The sequence below is a fragment of the Lissotriton helveticus genome, chromosome 5_1 (genome assembly GCF_964261635.1).
Source record: "Lissotriton helveticus chromosome 5_1, aLisHel1.1, whole genome shotgun sequence".
Taxonomy (NCBI): Eukaryota; Metazoa; Chordata; class Amphibia; order Caudata; family Salamandridae; genus Lissotriton; species Lissotriton helveticus.
Window position 1 is genome coordinate 96491286 of NC_136065.1, and position 15873 is coordinate 96507158.

Here is a 15873-nt window from a genome sequence, read left to right on the forward strand (position 1 = left end):
AAAATGTTATTGCTGATTTTATGTCACGTCTTCCCTGCCAAATGTCTTCTAATGATAATTTGGATGATACTGATGTGGTCACATCTTTACAAGATGTTTTGACAGGTACGTTTGGGGATATTTCTGAGGAGTCTTGGTCTCTTGCAGATGAACAGGATCTTTCATTACAGACAATCAGAAAATATATTTTAGATGGGTGGCCTGACAAGAAAAATGTTACGGAAGATTTTATGCCCATGTTTAAAGTCCATGATGAATTAGAATTAGAGAACACTTGTGTTTTTAAGTCTGGTAAATGTGTTCCTCCTTTTTCCATGCAAACTGTTATTTTAGATTTGGCACACAATGCATCCAGGTATGTCTGCAATGAAGCGTTTAATTAGAAATTATTTCTGGTGGCCAGGTTTGGATCGCATGGTTGATAGGAAGGTCAGGGAATGTTCTATTTGTATGGGTAGTGAGAAAATGTTAAAAGTTAATGTGCCTCCGTTGAAAACCACATCTTGGCCAATTGATCCCTGGAAAAAAATAGCGTTTGACATTTCTGGACCATTTATGTGTTTGCCTGCTAATTCTCGTTATGCCTTGGTTCTCATTGATTATCACTCCAAGTGGCCTGAGGTCAAATTTGTGTCTACGGCTTCAACATCAAATGTCATTGAATTTTTTAAGGAAGTGTTTTCTAGAGAAGGCTGTCCCTCAACCCTGGTTTCTGATAATGGAGTGCAATTAACTTCTTTAGAAATGGGAAATTTTCTCAAACGGCAAGATATTTTTCATCATACTGTATCGGTTTATGAACCTCACGAAAATGGATTAGTTGAGCGTTTCAATAGGGTTTTAAAGGGTTACATCTCTGATGTTGTTAAGTCTGGTGAAGATTGGAAGAATGTTTTAAGAGAAAAGCTATGGTTATATCGTATAACTCCACATTCAACTACTGAGCTTAGTCCATTTCGTCTTCTTAAGGGACGAGATCCTGCCTCTAGTATTTGTCCTTGGTGGATTAAAGAGAAGTGTCCTAGTAAATTTTCTTCTGAAGTAGTCATTGATGATGTTGCTCACAAGATTGAGAATAAACAGGCTAAATCTAAAGAGTGGTATGACAATAAGTGGAACACCAAAACTTCCAATTTGGCAGTGGGTGATTGGATCAGGATTAGGAGGCCAGGTTTTCTTACCAAGTGTTCAGATAAGTTTGGTAAACCCATGAGAATAGTTAAGCTTTTTCCTAACAGTGTTATCACTCAAGATGGTAAACTATGGAACATTAGACGGGTTGCTAAATGTCCGGAGTTCAATGAGCATTCTATTCCTGTTTCTCAACACAAATGTATTGATTCCATTGCTTCTAGGGTTAAGTCTTCTTCTCGCCCCATATCTGTACCTGGTAGATTTTCTGATTTTGTTTCCTAAGTTCTTTCCCTTTGTTCTTTCTTTTGTTTTCTTTTCCTTTCTTTCTTTCTCTTTTTCTTTCCTTTCTTTTCTTTCTTTTCCTATTGGGGAAGATGTGTTACATTCTCATCATAGTGTAACTAACCCCTGTATCTTTAAATGCTCCTTGTTATGTTTAGAATATTACAGTTCCATTAGAACTGCTGTCACTACAAGCCATCAGGCAGTTTGTTCTTCTGCTCTGCGCTGGCTAGCTGTCCTTATCTGTTGCTGTGCTGCTTGCCATTAAAGCATATATCTACAATCAACTTGTCTGCGGTATTTATAACACTCCCGTTCACAAGCTTTATTCTAATTGGCTGTCAACACTCCAAACTAGGAAGTGTTGGCATTCATCTTGTGACTCGATAGAACCGAGTCACAAGAAAACAGGGAAGCAAAGGTGAGAAAGAGGAAAAGGGGGTAGGTTAGAATCACCCTGACTCCCTAAGCCTGCTCAGGGGGTCCCACAAGGACCCCCACGGCCAAAAAAAAGCATTTTTCTTTTTATTTCGGCGACATTCGCGCTGGGGTCTGTAAATCCCACCAAAATTGTTTTTTAAAATGAAGAGTGGGCTCCCGCGCTTCATTTAATTGAGCCCCTGCTCTTATTTTTTAACCCCTTCCATGCTGCCGTCGGCCGTTGGCTGAAGGCAGCCCTACCTCGCTGGTGCTGCCATCGGCCAATGGCCGACACGGCCCCGCCCGTTTTGCAGAAGTGCCGCACTTCCGTAAAATCGCAGCCGCATGGAAGGTGTTAATATCATCATTATTACTGTAGTTGTTGTTATTGTTGTCGTCAGTTGTGGTGTTATCGTCGGTTGTGGTGCTGATAGTTGTCATCGGTTGTGGTGTTGTTGTTATTGCATTCTACCAGCTCAGATCCTCACACACAAGGCCACCTACACATTTCCATCCAGGTGAATACCAGAGTGGCGTGTAACCCTTTCTCGAAAATCATCGGAGCGTTGTCCAGCTTATGAAGCGCTATACAGATGTAAACACAGCAACAATACACAGATCATGTTATAGCTACTGTTACTATCTGCAGCACAGAACTGTCTCTTGGCGCTGTGTTTCACACTGGCGCGTGCACTTCACGTCGGTTTCACTTGAGGGTGAGCTCTCGTGACTTCCTGCCTCTGTACGGGACACATGTGCCCGGGGTGCCTTAACCTGTGTAACAAGATTTAGGGTCCCTTTCTTCTTGTACTCAGGGAGTCCGTGTCCGGACAGTCAAACTAATTATTTTAATCCCTATGCACCTCCCTCATGACCCCTCCAAACTCAGCCAACTCTAGTGCCTCGGTCTGCTCTCCATGAGCTCTGAAAGCCACACGGTGCAGTCCAACCTCTCCTGCCTGATCTTACTATTCCTGACTTCTCCCAGACAGTTTGCAGCGCTTCTGCCTGCTCCCTGTAAACTCCCTGCACTCAGGATCACTCCCTTCCATGCCTGCTTGCTTCCAGCTTGCCCGCAGCACCCCTGCCTGCCCCCTGTGAACAGCCTGCACTAAAACAGTCTCCTCATACCATACCTGCCTGATTCCAGCATCCCCGCAGCACCCTATCCTGCTACCTGTGAACAGCCTACATAAGAAAAACTCCTCCTTGCTTGCCTGCTTCCAGCTAACCTGCATGACCCTGCCTGCTCTCTGTGAACAGCCGGCACGAGAAAAGTCTCCTCCATACCTGCGTGCGTCCAGCCTCCCCGCACTGTCGGTGCCTGCTCCCTGTGAACACCATGTACTCAGGGTCACTTCCTTCCAGACCTGCCTGTTTCTAGCATCCTTGCCTGCTCCCTGTGAGCACCCTGCACTCCGGATCACTCTCCTTCAGACTTGCCTGTTCCCAGCATCTCCGCAGCACACCTACCTGCTTCCTGTGGACACCCCGCCCTCTGAATCACTCCCATCTAGTACATACATGCCTGGTTCAAGCATGCCCGCAGCACCCCTGCCTGCTCCCTGTGAAAATCCGATTTTCAGGGTTACTTCACGCTGCTCTGCCTGCTGCCTGCTGCAACCCTCACCGGTACCTGACCCCAGACAGCCCCTACCCATGAGCCTGCTCTCTGCAGCGTGAAGCCCTCATTCCCCACAGCTACTCCCACCCGCTGTGCCTGCTCCGCACCTCCTCCCACCCCCTCCCGCTCTGCGTGTGCCGGCGTGCAGCCTCCCTCCCTGCGCCCTCCGCAGGGGCCGGAAACCCTGCCTGTGCCGCCAGCCTCCCTCCCTGCGCCCTCCACAGTGGCCTGAAACCCTGCCTGTGCCGCCTGCCTTCCTCTCTGTGCTCTCCACAGGGACATGAAACCCCGCCTGTGCCGCCAGCCTCCCTCCCTGCGCCCTCCACAGGGGGCGGAAACCCTGCCTGTGCCCCCAGCCTCCTCGGAGCCAGGCCTGGGTGGGACTGGACCCCGAGGCCTGAACCCCGCCTGCGAGAGGCAGACAGAGCGGGGAAGCAATGCATGATGGACACCCTCTAGGAGCCGAATGCCCCCAAGGGCTCGCCCAGCACAGACATGCTCTTCGCCCTGCTGGCCCAAAGCGAAGCCCTGCGGAAAGGTACCAGAAACATACCGTCAGTGAAAGGTGTCCGGGGGTGTTAGGGGCGGCGGTGCGCGGGAGCGGGGTGTATGTCAACATATAGCTAAGGTGCGTGTTTCATCAGATTCTGCAATATGTGTAAAAATTTTCACCTTTACGGCACCCACACATTTATAGAAATAATAATTTTGGATTGGAAAAAAACTGAGCATTTTTAATGCAGATTCATGTATTGCCTTTGTATCTGGTGAGCACCGAAACTAGAATTATCTGGCAAATGTGTACTGTGTGTTTTATAAAACTTCATTTCACATCTGTTACACATGCCTGTAACACCATGGCCTTTTTAACATTTTTATTTTTTTATATTGTTGCTGAATCTATAACGTTCTTAATAAAAATTATCCGAAATATAAACATGTAGTAAACAAATAAGTTAAAAGTCTAGGTAACACAATTACTAAATTCATGTACAAATAGAGGCAAATTTATACATTAATAATTGCAAATAACTGAGTAGGGAATATGGTTAAGGGAGCAAAGTGAAGTGCTCTGAAGTGGTCTGGAAATGTTTAGCGCTTTTTAAAACATCTAAAAAAAAATATGTCCACAATATGTGTAACAAAATTATTAACCTCACACCTAAATCCAGACAGGCCCCCACTTTGGCTCGGTATTTTATAGTATTTGTTGTAGGAGTCAGGTACACTAAACTCTGGCACGTTATAGTTAGTTCAAAAACCTTCGAAATTCACTGAAAAAACCATAGGTTTCAGGCACGTTCTAGTTAGAGATTAGCATTTAAAAAACCTTTGAAATTCACTAAACAAAACATAGGTTTCAGGCACGTTATAGTTAGGACATTTCATTTGTACAAAACCATATAAATTCCGGCGTTATAGTTAGTTCAGCTAACTATCCCTCGCACCCCCACAATGCACTGCTGATGACATCACATATTACATCATTCATGACATCACTGATGACATCATCCAGTGACTGTGTGCTTCTGTGAAGTTTAAATATGCTTTATATAAATAAATTCCAAGGTGTATTGAGAAATAATGGGTGTATGAGTGTCTGTATGGATGATTTTGTGGGTGTGCGAGTGACTGTATGAGTGAGTGATTAAACATGTGTTACTGAATGCATGTGTTAGTGACTAAACTGTGTGAATCTTTGTATCAGTGTGGAACTTGGTGTGCAAGTGTGTGCATGTGTTGAGGAGTAGCTACATGAATGTTTATATCAGTTATTGTTTGGTTACCTGAGTATTTGTATGGGTGCCTCAGTGTATGTGTGGGTGGGAAGTGTGTGACTGCAGAGATGTGTGAGTGGTTAATACACTGGGTGTATGGGTTCAAGACTGTATAAGGAAACAGCTGTATGGGTGGGTGAGTGAGTGTATGGGTGTGTTGTGAGTGAAAGGATGTCTTAGTGGTAAATGTGCGAGTAACTACATAGGTAAAAGACAGTATATTTCAGTAATGGTGTATTTAAATGCATGCTAATATAATAAAGAGAGAGCCCAAACCTTTGAGGCGGGTAATCTCGGGAACCACAGCACCAATCACAACACCCAATACAGCGTTGGAAAGGGCAGTTGCAGCAGAAGGACATAGGCTATGCAGACGCCCACCATATATATTTAAAAGGTAAAACAACCGTGCCAGCAAAGTAGTCCCTTGTGGCGCGTGTCTGCATTGTTCTGTGGGCGTGTGCTGGGGGCGTGACAAACGCTGGGGGCGTGTGGTACGTTCCGCCCTTCATGCCATGTCTCATATCGTGTGCTGTGGGCGTGTGCTGGGGGCGTGGGCCTGTGCGGGGCGCGGGATTACGGAAAAAAAGCGAGCGTTGTGCCCAATATTTCATTGTTTTTTCTTCCCAGGTTCTGTACATTCCAGCTCCGGGTGTCCACCCTGCTCCCTTTAAATACCCCTGCACCCCATAATCATAACCCACCCTTACTCCTTAAAATACCTCAACACCCTTCAACACTAACCCATCCTAACCCTATTAATATATCCTGTACCCCAAAACCCACACCTATCCCTAAACCCTAAAAATACCCCTGTACCGCAAAACCCAAACCTACCCCTGAACCCTAAAATACCCCTGTACCCCAAAACCCAAACCTACCCCTGAACCCTATAATACCCTGTATCCCTAAACCCAAACCTACCCCTGAACCATAAAAATACCCCTGTACCCCAGAACCCAAACCTAGCCCTGAACCATAAAAATAGCCCTGTGCCCCAAAACCCAGACCTACCCCGGAACCCTAAAAATACCCCTATACCCCAAAACCCAAACCTAGCCCTGAACCCTAAAAATACCCCTGTACCCCAAAACCCATACCTATCCCTAAACCCTAAAACTACCCCTGTACCCCATAACCCAAAACTATATCTGAACCCTTAAAATACCCAAACACCCCAAAACATATACCTCAGTACCCCAAAACATATACCCCTATACCCATACTTACCTTATCCAAACATTAAAAAAAACATGCTTTTACCATTCATGCATTTACAACGAATTTCGTTGTAAATGTATGCGTGGTAAAAGCATATAAATTGTAATGCCATGCGTTCTAATGGCATTGCGGAGTCAAGGTACTTTCGTAACGAAAGTATGCGGAGTGATGGTATGCGGAAAGAAAGTTGCGGAATAATGGGTGTACATTGGTGGCACGGCGGCCCACATCTCCAGCAACATACTCATATTTTTTCACCACCGATTTTAAAAATGCACAGGTCTCTCTCATTGATGGCCAGCACCGACATATACTTTTAGACACACCTCCCGCCACAAGTTCTAGAATTGCTCAACATCCTGTGATTCCAGGCAAATCGCTTTGTCTCCTCGTGCCTACCGCAAATGAACGTGTTCTTCTGTAATATAAATTGTGCTCATGCCATGTTGTTGAGTTTGCGCTATATAATATTGCAAGGAAAAATAAAGTAAGGGAACTCGAGTTCACACACTACTGAACGCGCACTCTTAAGTGCATCAGCAGTGCACTGTGAATCGTAGCGTTTCACAGGCCTGTCACAGGTAAGAAATGCTATCAAAACGAAATCCTACAAAACAATACACTACTGGCCGGCAGCAATTCATACCCGGACAACGTCGGGACGGGCTGCTAGTAAGTATATGTGAGAGTAAGTGATTGTGACAGTGGGTTTATGGATGAATGTGTACTTGTATGAGTGATTGTAGAAGAGAGTAAGTATGGATTAGTTTCTGTAGGAATAAGTGAGTTGGTGTGTATTTAATTTAAGGTGAGTAAATGGGAGTGTGATTGATTCTTTGCATGACTGACTAGATGTGTGAGTAATTCTGGATGAGTGGTGGTGTGTGAGCGTCTGTGTAGCTGTACGAGTGCGTATCATAGTGTTGTATTAATGAGTGACTGCATGTATGAGTGACTATGGGTGAATGACTGGATGTGTGTGTAGACCTGTAAATCAGTCAGTGTGTATGTAGTAACTGGTATTGGTGTGTGTAGGGTTTCGAAAATGATAGTGTATATTTTAGCGTGGGTGTATGAAAGGTTACATTAGGGTGTGAGGAGATGTATCAGATTTTCACGTGGATGATGTAATCAGTGATATCATTTGATATGTCATCAGTGATGTCATCAGTGATGTCACTGACCATGTCATGAATGATGTAATATGTGGTGTCATCCGAAGTGCATTGCGGGGGTGCGAGGTATAGTTAGTTGAACTAACTATTACACCGGAATTCTATTGTTTTGTATGAATGAAATGTCCAACTAACTATAACGTGCCTGAAACCGATGGTTTTTCTGGGAATTTTTAAGTATATACATGAGACTCCACCAGGAGCAGATGCAACCTGTTAGTCATCCCCCCTTTCACTGATCCAACGGACGCTCCTAGAAGACCCACGCTGAGGCACTCCGTGACCTCACAAGAAGCGCACTGGTCTCACTGAGCTATGTGGCTTAGAACACCCACTTCCTATCAGAAGATATTGAAGGTACTTTTGGGTATCGTAAGAGCTTTGACAGTAGCGTATGAACAGTAACTCACACTGAGCTCTGGTCCGCAGGTGCTGCTCTTAATACTGAATCTTATTTCAAATACAGGTCTTATGTGATGTTCATCCTCTGTTCCTGTAGCTGTCATTGCTCTTTAATACAAAGATCATGTATGTGTTACTACAGGTGTAATAATGTGAAGATTCAGAGCCCAGAGGTGGTGAAGAGTTTTAAAGGTAAATATCATTGCGATGATTAGCTCTGAATATTACTGTTCATGAAAATGATATGGTATGTTGTGGTGTGGTGTGGTGTGGTATGGTATTGTATCGTGTGATATGGTATGGGATGGTGGGCTATGGTATGGTTTGGTGTGGTATGGTATGGTGCGGCATACTATGGTATGGTGGGATATGGTATGGTGTGGTGGGCAATGGTATGATGTGGTGTGCTTTGGTATGGTATGTTATGGTGCGGTGTGCTATGGTATGGTGTGGTATAGTGTTGTGTGGGGTGGTATGGTATGGTGTGGTGTGCTACGAAATGGTATGTATGGTATGTTATGGTGGGATGGGTTTGGATTGGTTTGGATGGGATGGTGTGGACTGGTATGGAATGGAATGTTATGATGGTATGGTGGGTGTACCATAGGGTGAGATCATTGTATAATATGGTATAGTGGTATGGGATGTTTTGGTATGGTGGTAATGGATAGAATGGGATGGTGATATGGTATGGTATGGTATTGTATGGTATTTAATGGTAATGTGCACTCACGCCAGGGTACAGTTACTTGATTTGTCCCTAAACTTTGTATTTTCAAGATTTTCTAGATTTCCACTAATCTCCATTCTGTATATGTGCTGCAGCATTTCCTTTGTTTAAATCAATCTTCCCCTTGGACATTCATGCTAAGTTTATCGGAAATTCAGATGCGGTAATTTCACACCTCACATTAATTAGTTTATTTATGGGTTTTATATAGCGCCTATATCACCCCCAAAGGGGTATCTCTGCGCTTTGAATCGTGCAGCTGGATTGGCTGACGAGCATTATCAGAACAGAGCAGTCTTAAGAAGCTTTCTAAATCGGAGATAGTCAGGACATTGTCGCAGGTAAATGGGGAGTTGATTCCGATAAAGGGGAGCGAGGTAGCAAAAGGTTTCACCACCTAACCTTGATTTGCTGATCCATGGGACCAAGAGAAGCGATTTGGTTCTTGACCGGAGGGTTCTAGAAGGGACATAATGATTACGTTTCTTGGCGATGTAGAGGGGGCCATTGTTATACAAGGCCTTGTGGACGGTGCAGCAGATTTAGAATTTAACCCGCTTGCGCACTGGAAGCCAATGAAGCTGTTGAAGGAGAGGAAGGGAGGCTGTTTTCTGGGGGGCATTTGAGACCAGGCGCGCTGCGGTGTTCTGAACCACCTGCAATCTGCTAACCGAGGACTCATTCGCTGAGACCAGGCGAGCGTTGAAATAGTCTAAGCGGCTTATTACCATTGTCTGTAGTAGGGTTTTACGAGTACAATCTGGGAGGAAAGGAAAAACTCGCCATAACAAACCCAGCACGTAGAAGCAGGAACCGGCAGTGTAAGCGGAATGCTCCTTTATGGTCAAGGCCCGGTCTAGGCGAATAACCAGGTTTTTAACAAGGACCTTAGGGGCAGAGGGGTGCCAAGGGCTACCGGCCACCAGTCTGGTGTCCACCGCATAGATGCCTCTCCGCCAAGCATAATCTCCATCTTCCCTAAACAAAGGGGGTCGATTTATTAAATAAGAAGAGGAGCTGAGTGTTGTCAACAATGCAGATGAAATAGGCGTAAAGCCACAGGCCCGGAGGTTGGCCAAGGGAGCAACATAGATGTTGAATAAGGTGGGGCTTAAACATGAGGCCTGGTGAACTCCGTTGGTCAGTTCAATTGTCTTTGACCGAAAAGGGCCTGAATTGATAGTCTGAGAACTGGAGGACAGGAAGCTCGTCATCCACTGAAGAGCAGGTCCTCTGAGTCCAATCTCCTCCAATCTCCTGAGCAGGATCTGGTGGGAGACCGTGTCGAACGATGATACTGCTAGGCTTGACAACTGCGAATAACTCAGTTACTGCAGTATTCTGGGACAATCGAATGGAAAATTACCTCAGAATTTTGTATTTACCACACAACACATTCTATTTTCCAGAGTTTTAGCACCAACAGGGACCTAGCACATGCATCTACACGGACCCAACGCATGCATCTACAGTGAACTAGGGCATGCACCTGCACTTACTTAATGCATGCACTCACACTAACCTAGCACATGCATCTACTCTGGCCTAGTGCATAAACCTACACTGACCTAGTGCATACATCTACACTAACCTAGTGCATGCGCCTGCACTTACCTAGCGCATGCATCTACACTGACCTAGCGCATGCATCTACACTGACCTAGCGCATGCATCTACACTGACCTAGCACATATCTCTACACTAACCTAGCGGATGCATCGACAATGACCTAACATATGCACCTACACTAACCTAGCACATGGACCTACACTGACCAAACACATGGACCTACACTGGCCTAGTTCATGAACCTACTCTGACCTCGCTTGTGACCCTACCCTGACCTAGCACAAGCATCTACACTGGCCTAGCGCATGCACCTACACTGGCCTAGCGCATGCACCTACACTGGCCTAGCGCATGCACCTACACTGGCCTAGCGCATGCACCTACACTGGCCTAGCGCATGCACCTACACTGGCCTAGCGCATGCACCTACACTGGCCTAGCGCATGCACCTACACTGGCCTAGCGCATGCACCTACACTGGCCTAGCGCATGCACCTACACTGGCCTAGCGCATGCACCTACACTGGCCTAGCGCATGCACCTACACTGGCCTAGCGCATGTACCTACACTGGCCTAGCGCATGCACCTACACTGGCCTAGCGCATGCACCTACACTGGCCTAGCGCATGCAACTACACTGACCTATTGCTTGCATCTACACTGACCTAGTGCATGCACCTACACAGACATAACATGCATCTACAGTGGCCTAGCGCATGCATCTACATTGACCTAGCATGTAGGCACTTACACTGACCTCGCGCATGCACCTACACTGACCTATTGCACACACACAGTTTATAAGATTTTCCCTCAGTCTACACTCACACGATGCACTCCCAGTTAGGCCTGTCACATCAGGTACATATGTACTCATGCCATGCACGCACACACACAACACAAGACAACAATAGAGTACTGCTGGACTGATTTCTGCAGATAATTCCTGAACACTATTTGTCATTTGCCTGCTACAATTTCTGTAGTTTCAGCCACAGTGGAATGTGTCTCCTGTAATATATGGTTGAGTGGAACTGCATGTGGTAATCCTGCATGTGTTTATGCTCCACATGGCAATACTGCATGTGGTAATCCTGCATGTGGTAATCCTGCATGTGGTAATCCTGCTTGTGGTAATCCTGCTTGTGGTAATCCTGCTTGTGGTAATCCTGCTTGTGGTAATCCTGCTTGTGGTAATCCTGCTTGTGGTAATCCTGCTTGTGGTAATCCTGCTTGTGGTAATCCTGCTTGTGGTTATGCTGCAAATGGCTATACTGCACGTGGTTATGCTGCATGTGGGAATACTGTGCCACTTTGAATACCAGTTGGGAAGAAACTTCAATTGTTTTTTCAAATTAGTGTTGACACAAAACTGGAAATAGAAATCTTTGGACTGTGGCTTCTGACAGGGTGTTGGACTTCAGTGAGATATTCTGGCTCAGCCCCTGTAGTGCTTCTGACAGGGCGGTAGAGTTCAGTGAGTTATTCCGGCTCCGCCCCTGTAGTGTTTCTACAGGACGGTGGAGTTCAGTGAGATATTCTGGCTCAGCCCCTGTAGTGTTTCTACAGGACGGTGGAGTTCAGTGAGATATTCTGGCTCAGCCCCTGTAGTGTTTCTACAGATCGGTGGAGTTCAGTGAGATATTCTAGCTCAGCCCCTGTAGTGTTTCTGCAGGAGGGTGGTGTTCAGTGAGATAGTCTGGCTCAGCCCCTGTAGTGTTTCTAAAAGCCGGTGGAGTTCAGTGAGATATTCTGGCTCAGAACCTGTAGTGTTTCTAAAGGACGGCGGAGTTCAGTGAGATATTCAGGCTCAGCCCCTGTAGTGTTTCTACAGGCCGGTGGAGTTCAGTGAGATATTCTGACTCAGCCCCTGTAATGGTTCTACAGGGCGCTGGTGTTCAGTGAGATATTCTGGCTCAGCCCCTGTAATGGTTTTACAGGGCGGTGGAGTTCAGGGAGATAATCTCTCTCAGCCCCTGTAGTGTTTCCACAGGGCGGTGGAGTTCAGTGAGATATTCTGGCTCAGCCCCTGTAGGGTTTCTGACCGGGCGGTGGAGTTCAGTGAGATATTCTGGCTCAGCCCCTGTAGTGTTTCTACAGGGCAGTGGAGTTCAGTGACATATTATGGCTCAGGCCCTGTAGTGTTTCTACAGGGCGGTGGAGTTCAGTGAGATATTCTGGCTCAGCCCCTGTAGTGATTCTACAGGGCAGTGGAGTTCAGTGACATATTATGGCTCAGGCCCTGTAGTGTTTCTACAGGGCGGTGGAGTTCAGTGAGATATTCTGGCTCAACCCTTATAGTTTTTCTACAGGGTGGTGGAGTTCAGGGAGATATTATGGCTCAGGCCCTGTAGTGTTTTCACAGGGTGGTGGAGTTCAGTGAGATATTCTGGCTCAGCCCCTGTAGTGTTTCTACAGGGCGGTGGAGTTCAGTGAGATATTCTGGCTCAGCCCCTGTAGTGTTTCTACAGGGCGGTGGAGTTCAGTGAGATATTCTGGCTCAGCCCCTGTAGTGTTTCTACAGGGCGGTGGAGTTCAGTGAGATATTCTGACTCTGCCCCTGCGGTGTTTCTACAGGGCGGTGGAGTTCAGTGAGATATTCTGGATCAGCCCCTGTAGTGTTTCTGACAGGACGGTGTAGTCCAGTGAGATATTCTGGCTCAGCCCCTGTAGTGTTTCTGACAGGGCGGTGGAGTTCAGTGAGATATTCTGGCTCAGCCCCTGTAGTGTTTCTGACAGGATGATGGAGTTCAGTGAGATATTCTGGCTCAACCCCTGTAGTGTTTCTACAGGGTGGTGGAGTTCAGTGAGATATTCTGGTCAGCCCCTGTAGTGTTTCTGACAGGACGATGGAGTTCAGTGAGATATTCTCACTCAGTCCCTGTAGTGTTTCTGCAGGGTGGTGGAGGTCAGTGAGATATTCTGGCTCAGCCCCTGTAGTGTTTCTACAGGGCGGTGGAGTTCAGTGAGATATTCTGGCTCAGCCCCTGTAGTGTTTCTGACATGGTGGTGGAGTTCAGTGAGATATTGTGGCTCAGCCCCTGTAGTGTTTCTGACAGGGCGGTGGAGTTCAGTGAGATATTCTGTGCATTAGTGTAGTGAGCAGTCTAGTGCTGTGCTCTTTAGTGTAGTGAGCAGTTTGATGCTGTGCGCTTAGTGTAGTGAGCAGTCTAGTGCTGCGTGCTTTAGTGTAGTGAGCAGTCTAATGCCGCATGCTTTAGTGTAGTCAGCAGTCTAGTGCCGCTCCCTTTAGTGTAGTGAGCAGTCTAGTGCCGCACGCTTTAATGTAGTGATCAGTCTAGTGCCGCACGCTTTAGTGTAGTGAGCAGTCTAGTGCTGCGTGCTTTAGTGTAGTGAGCAGTCTAGTGCCTCGCTCTCTAGCGTCGCATGCTCCTTCCAGATGTTCTGTAAATTAATCATATGTAAAACAGAAGCAGCAATTACAGCCTTTCTTTGTGTCATTAAATCTCTAATTGTGAATCTCTTCTCTGCAGTGATGGTGACTCTGGATCCTGACACGGCTCATCGTTGGCTCCGCCTGTCTGAGGGGCGGAGACGAATGAGATGGACGGACACAGCACAGCCCCTGCCGGACACCCCCAAGAGATTCACCTACTACCCCTGTGTGCAGGGGAGTGAGGGGTTCACCTCCGGCAGACATTACTGGGAGGTGCAGCCGCTGCAGGAGGGGGGAGCGTGGAATGTGGGGGTCGCAGCAGAGTCTGTGGACAGGAAGGGAGGGATCACATGGTCACCTGAGGGGGGAGTCTGGGCTGTGCAGGGGTGGGGGGGTAAGTACGTGGCTTTCACCTCCCCTGTGATCCCTCTGTTCCCTCGTGAGAAGCCCCTGAAGCTGGGGGTGTATCTGGACTACGAGGGGGGGCGGCTGTCCCTGTACAATGCCGACTCCATGGAGCTTCTCTACTCCTTCCTGCAGGCTCCCTTCACAGAGAGGCTCTTCCCGATCTTCCATCTCTGGGTAGGAGCGGAACTGAGGCTGGTGTGAGAGCTGCAGGGCGCTTCAGACCCTCATCCTTCCCTCCCACCCCCCTACAGAGGAGGAGCAGAGCGGAGGCTGGAGTGAGCCCCCCTCAACTGCCACCCACGGTTTAAACTCCAACATTCCAAGAACCTTCTTCACAATGACCCTCACCTGTTTCCATGACAACCAGAAGCATCACCTGAAACTATGTATCTCTTTTCCTTGTACACTTTACAAACAAGGGCAGACAATGTTTCCCGTGTGAATCATGCACCAAGAACACATGTAACATGATAAAGTCTCAGCAGAATTAAACAAGCACTGGCATATCAAATAGGTCTCGCCTTTGGGTCCTTATAAGTCTTTAGCCAGAGCAATGTTTCTAAGGTATGTTGTAGAGCAGTGTGGCTGCTGTGCTTCGTACTGCAAACCTGGTGTCTAGTGCAGTGACGTGGGGCAGTGGCATGGTGTGGTGTGTTGCTATAAGGTATGTGTTGGTGAGATGCATGTGGGTGGCATATGCATCTTTACAACAAAAATCGCTAAAGTTACCTTTACATTTTTATTCTCGCCTGAAAACCTCTGAACACACAAGGACATGTTCTTTGCAACAGACATACATCTTAATCCTCTGCACTACTAATTTAGAATGAGTGGAAACAGCCACTAGAACACACTCTGATCTCTCTCCCTCAGATACATTATTTGCCAAGGTTAACTTTACATCTTTATTGTTGCCTGAAAACCTCTGAACACACAAGGACATGTTCTTTGCAGCAGGCACCTTAATCCTCTGCGCTACTTTAACATGAGTGGAAACAGCCACTAGAGAACACTCTGATCTCTCTCTATCAAGAACTCTCTTCTAGCTCCTTTAAAACCTACATAAGATCTGCGCGTTCAGACAACATACACTGTATATGCCTTGTGTCCAGACTGATTCCAGACACCCCCACTGCGGATGTTAGCCTGTGTACCAGCTGTCTCACAGTGCCACTAGAAACTCTTTTTACCAAGGAAAGAATCGTTTTTGGCAACTATCGAACATGACAACCCTGATCCCTCAGGATGCACTAGAATTGTAAAAGGAATGTAGACTTCTACCATTTTGCCAAAACCATGAATACAGGCAAGTATATAAAATACATGTTGGACCCGGCCTCGTGGCGTGGTCCCCCTTCTCCTGCCTGGCGGGCCCCGGACAGCATCGACCCCTGTCCCCCGGCCTAAGGCTATCCCCTTCAACCTTCACAAGAGCCACCACCCCTGGCGACCCCCGGCTCTCCCCCTTAGGAGCCCGGCGACCCCTACTCGCCCCACTCTGCGGATCCGACCCCAATCCCGGGCCACCATTTCAGGCCCCGACTCCATCTTGGACCCTCCATGTCTGGACCGCGTGGCCCCGGCCCAACCTCGGCCACAGCCCCCGCGAAGCCCCGACAACGAGGCACCAAGATCCAACCAGGTAAAGCGGCCACTTGACGGATCCAGGAGGAGGGGAGTTTCGATGGGCCCCCAGCCGTCCCCGGGCGCCTGGTTTTGATCGCCCTCCGGC

At 47.2% G+C, this 15873-nt stretch overlaps 1 protein-coding gene across 2 annotated transcripts in view; it reads left to right on the forward strand.

Moving 5' to 3' along the window:
- LOC144752986 (E3 ubiquitin-protein ligase TRIM39-like) overlaps positions 1 to 14654 on the forward strand; it is a 188487-nt gene extending 173833 nt beyond the window's left edge. The window contains exons 5-6 of one of the 2 annotated variants that reach the window (XM_078640795.1): positions 8179 to 8228; positions 13831 to 14654. In XM_078640795.1, the coding sequence (XP_078496921.1) occupies positions 8179 to 8228; positions 13831 to 14342 (562 nt within the window). In that variant the 3' untranslated portion in view covers positions 14343 to 14654. Of the gene's footprint in view, positions 1 to 8100; positions 8229 to 13830 lie in introns of both variants that reach the window. The other variant, XM_078640797.1, reaches the window with a different exon arrangement.
- Positions 14655 to 15873: the final 1219 nt, after the last annotated feature.